The sequence below is a fragment of the Halyomorpha halys genome, unplaced genomic scaffold, assembly GCF_000696795.3.
Source record: "Halyomorpha halys isolate HHAL.00 unplaced genomic scaffold, Hhal_1.1 Scaffold1065.1, whole genome shotgun sequence".
NCBI classification, from domain to species: domain Eukaryota; kingdom Metazoa; phylum Arthropoda; class Insecta; order Hemiptera; family Pentatomidae; genus Halyomorpha; species Halyomorpha halys.
Window position 1 is genome coordinate 9,507 of NW_027109206.1, and position 5,029 is coordinate 14,535.

At 33.6% G+C, this 5,029-nt stretch overlaps 1 protein-coding gene across 4 annotated transcripts; it reads left to right on the forward strand.

Annotated features, from left to right (window-relative positions):
- Window positions 1-182: 182 nt before the first annotated feature.
- Window positions 183-3,771, forward strand: LOC106688149 (protein Rae1-like). Of its 4 annotated transcripts, none has more exons than XM_067047394.1 (2): window positions 183-298; window positions 2,640-3,771. In XM_067047394.1, the coding sequence occupies exon 2, from the start codon at window positions 2,685-2,687 to the stop codon at window positions 3,756-3,758; it is 1,074 nt and encodes a 357-aa protein (XP_066903495.1). In that variant the 5' UTR covers window positions 183-298; window positions 2,640-2,684; the 3' UTR covers window positions 3,759-3,771. The 4 variants fall into 4 exon arrangements, with proteins under 4 accessions (XP_066903495.1, XP_066903496.1, XP_066903494.1 ...); XM_067047395.1 differs by having other exon boundaries at window positions 187-420; XM_067047393.1 differs by having other exon boundaries at window positions 191-298; window positions 2,667-3,771.
- The last annotated feature ends 1,258 nt before the right edge of the window (window positions 3,772-5,029 follow it).

Sequence of the window (5,029 nt, forward strand, 5' to 3'; positions counted from 1 at the left end):
ATATAGTAATGTTGTTACAAGCACATGGTTATAGTTTTGTTGAATTTAATTTTAGCAGCCTGAAGATGGGGGAAATCTCCCGAAACGTTGCTATGTAATAAGAAATAAATTATTATAAAGTAAGAAGGAAGAAAGTGTTATCATTCACTAAATCAAGTTAATATATTTTTTGTTTTCTTATTATTATTGCACATGTGAACCCTTTTTGTGTAGAATATTTCAAATAGTTTAACGTTTGAACTTTGCAGAACAAAATTTAATAATTTAGAACAAAACTATAATGAATAAGCGTACCAAGGTGAGTAAAGAACATTTAAAACTGGATTTGAAAGAATCTAAATATAAAACATTCATACTGGATTGTTGACATAGTGGAAAGATTCTAAACTGTTCCTTCATGGAAGATATCTTAACGCCAATGTATGTACTATCCATACTCGTGTACATGTTTGTCGTCATGAGTGAGATAAACCTTCTTATATACTTATCCATAAATTTTTGTAAAATATTTATTTTTTAAACTTTTTTTGCAATTGCTCAGTATATGGGAATAACTTACAATGAATGATTCTACGATAAAATACTTTCAAAATTACAGTAATAATCCAATGAAGGGAGAATGCGAGGATGGTCATCATAAGTATATTTATTTGAGTGAAAAAACAAAAAAAATAAAATAAACAATAGAGATATAGACTGCTGTAAGAGGATCTATATTTAAAAAGATATGTTTTGATGGCTAAAGAATAATTTTTACTACTGTTAAATGGTTTTTTGTATAGTTGTGCGAAAAATGTATCTTCGATTTAATACGGAATGAACAATTGGACCCAGAAGCTTAAACAGTAGGTTGTCTTTGTCACCAATATGTAGTAGCTATACAGATGAAATGGTTGAAATCAACAAAAGCTTAAATGTTTTTCAATCCTCCCTCCCCCCCCCCAAAAAAAAACGAACTAGTGGCGATTTCTGACAAAATTACATATTGCGGAGTGCTTGTCGGTGATTTCATTGCCAACATTATGCAGAGGATTAAATTTGAATAGAGACAAATGTGGGCAAGAGTTACTGGTAATAAATTAAGGGAAATCAGAAGTGAATTGTGCGCAGAAAGGTGATTTTGACGCGCCTTGGAATTGGTCATACGCGCCTAACCCACGGTTATCTTGTGGCCAGAGATTCTCAACAGGTATTCCACATAACACTTATCCATATAATTTGTGGAACACAACTAACTATTAAACACATTTTGACTGAATTCGGTGCAAACCTCAAATGTTTATTTGATACACCAGCGGATCTCCATATCATCTTGGAGGTTAGTAAACAAACTGTGAATTTAATGAATTTAATGAAATAGTAAATAAAATTTAATGAAATCAGGTTCCCAATAGTTTCACATCTTATTATAACCATAGCCATGAACTCGGACGCTTGCCTCCGTTCAGTAAGTGGTCAAGGGTACACCCCAAAACTATTAAATTACAAGTATATCCTTTTTTTACTCGGCAATTAAGGCTAAATGACCCATACGTGGATTGTTTCTTAAAATAATTAAATATAAAAGAAAAAAATAACAGCAATTGACAGGAATGATTTTATGTGGATTGAACACGTAAAATGTTTTATTATTTAATTCATTTATAATAATTAAATGAAATAAATAAATACTGGAAGATTGCTAATTGACTGTCTGTATCAATGAATGGAATATGGTCCGAGTGCGGTCAAAAAAACTCAAATAGTAAATGGGTATACTATTTTTATTTGAGCCAACGTTTCGCCCCACGTTGCAAGACTTCGTTTGGGCTAAAATAGATACAAACACTTGACAAAAATAAGTGGAAAATAACAAGGGTATACAATGAAAAGTAAAATTTAATAAGAAAAATTAATGGTTGTAAACAGTAAATGAAAACGGTAATAGAAACAGAAAGATAAGAGATAAAATAAGATAAGAAAGTACAAATTAAGAGATAAAAAGAGAAAAGAATAAAATCAAATGAAAATTAATGAGACAGAATTCATACCTGTTTTTGACGGAAGTCTAAGTCAGAGTGAACCGGTTGTATTGGGAGGAGTGGGGATGGTAGTTGAGTACGTCACATAATAACGAAAATAATTATAAGTAAAAAAATGCCAAAAAAAATAAAAATTAGGTAAACAATAAATGATAATATACATAATAGAGGGGGAGAAGAAATATTTACAAAATTATAAAAAAAAAAAAAATTATCATAGATAGAAAAACAAAGAAGAAATAAAGTATAAAATAATGGGATACAATATGTGTAAGTGATTAAGAAAGTTTATATACCAAATGAGTGGGGATACAGATTTTTAGCCCTGAAGAAGCCTTGCAACGTGGGGCGAAACGTATACTCATTTACTATTTGAGTTTTTTTGACCGCACCCGAACCATATTCCATTCACAGAAATAAATAAATGTAATTGAAATTTTATTTATGAACTCTTTTTTCTTATAAATTCAAATCAGATTATGCTGTCAAATTAAGGGCCAACGATTTCATCCTGGCCAATACGTATGAACGTATTTTCATTTCTTTTTGTTTTATTTTATTTATTGTAAAGAAATATAGAAATATTTTCAAATATTTTACATTATTATTTCTGTGCAGCTATGTGAATTGAGGAACCGTTTCTAGACATTCGGAGGCGGAGATATGACTACTGCCATGGGTCTCGGTTTACAAAATAGTCCAGCTAGTAGCAATTGCATGAAAGACTTCGATGTAGCTTTGCCTCCAGAGGATACCGTTTCATCGCTAGCTTTTAGCCCTCCGACTATGAATCAGACACTTCTAGTTGCTGGTTCATGGGACAATAACGTTAGGTGCTGGGAAGTGGAGGCATCCGGAAAGACCATTCCTAAATCTATCCAAACCATGCAAGGACCTGTTCTTGACGTCTGCTGGATAGACGACGGTTCAAAAATCTTCATAGCTGGAAGTGAAAACATTGCAAAATGCTGGGATCTCTCGACAAATCAATCTTACCCAATCGCTTCCCACGACGCTCCAGTAAAGACGTGCCATTGGATCAAGACACCGTCCTATTCCTGCCTCATGACTGGATCCTGGGACCGGACTCTCAAGTTTTGGGACACAAGGACTCCTCAGCCAATCAGCTGCATCTCTCTACCAGAACGCTGCTACTGCGCCGATGTCAAATACCCAATGGCCATCGTCGGAACAGCTTCAAAGAACTTGATCGTTTATCAACTGGACTGTGGTCCACAAGAGTACTCCAGGCCCGATTATCCTCTAAAATTGCAGATGAGGTGCGTTTCCATCTTCATGAATAAAGAAAACCGACCAACAGGATACGCTGTCGGAAGCGTCGAAGGCAAGGTAGCGATACAGTATATCCAAGAACCGAGTAGTAATTTTACTTTCAAATGTCATCGGACTGAATCTCCTGGTGGATGTCAAGAGATATATGCTGTTAACGATATCGCGTTTCATCCTGTCCATGGTACCTTGGCAACTGTTGGTTCAGATGGAAGGTTCATCTTCTGGGACAAAGATTCTAGGACGAGGTTGCATGTGTCAGATTTTAAGGACCAGTCCATTAGTAAATGCGCTATTTCTAACAATGGCCAAATATTCGCCTATGCGGTGGGGTACGATTGGTCCAAAGGACATGAATACAACGATCCATCAAAAAAGACAAATGTCTTCTTGAGGCCTTGCTGTCAAGAATTGAAGCCTATGCTTGCTCCACGCTATAAAATATAAAATTTATAGTCTATATGCGTTATATTTGTGGTTTCCTAACAATATGCTAAATATAATCGATTCCAACACATACAAATATTCCAGGTCACATTGAAAAACAAAATTAAATAAGTATATTTTATTACATATTACTGTAATAAAATATAAAGTATTCCTATAATCCTAACATACTTAATAAAGTTTGAATCTTTTTTTTACTTAGCACTGATGAAGCCCCGGAACGTGGGGCTTTGTATGTTGGCGTATAATAATATTTTTACCAATTTAAGTAACCTTTTTTAACCACTAGTAACTAAGTTAATATTTGATATTCGGCATCAAATATCAAATATAGGAACATATATACAGAAAATCATGGATGGTTGGTTATTTAACTCTGGTATTAAAACATAAATGTTTCATTGCTATATGTTTCAGGTTTATATTACCTTCAATAATAATTCAAATTCAAGGACCATTCTATTCTTATGTTGAAGATTACAAGTGTAGTCATAAATATGAAGGCAATTTTTCTTTTTTATTATGACAAAGTCCATATATGACTTATCAGACGGAAAAGTGACATGAGTTTTCTTTATGTGATCTTTATATTTTTAGAGACTAGAATATTTATGCTTTGGGCCAGATGTAAGCCAGCTGTAGATGGAAGTAAAGATTTCCCTTTATTCCCTTAGATGGGGTACAGATAGTGGCCACCCCCATTTGTATGTTTTTGTCTCTTCTGCCTGAGGACTACCTGGAGATCTTATCAGGGATTAGACCCGGGTTTCTTCTTAGAACTCTGCGGTCTTACTCTTGTCAGATTCTTCTTGCATCATGAGAGTACAAGTTTTTATGTTTGTCTTCTTAATTTAAAGAAGTCTGATAAATTATACATTTCAGTTGCCCAGCCAGACACCTAGGATCCATTTTTCAAAAGATGAATTAAGCAATCTCCTGGAGCCAGAAATAAAAAAAGAGCACTTATTTTAGGAGAAGATTTAAATTAGAATTATGAAAGTGCATATTGTCCTAAAGATAAAGAGCCATGTCTTTCATTTCAAAGCCATTCCTTTTTAAAAATGGCAGCCAATTAAGTTCTTGAAAAAATCAATTCTTGATTTAATAATATAGGGTGTTTTTTTGAGCCCAATAGAAATTGAAATTGTAAAAAATAACACAAAAAATTAAATTGTAATCAAAATTTTTTTTTATTCGAAAGATCAATACGTGACATTAACATTTGAAAATGATTTCGGGCATATGGGCACCGCAGCTGTTCTTGACGAAGC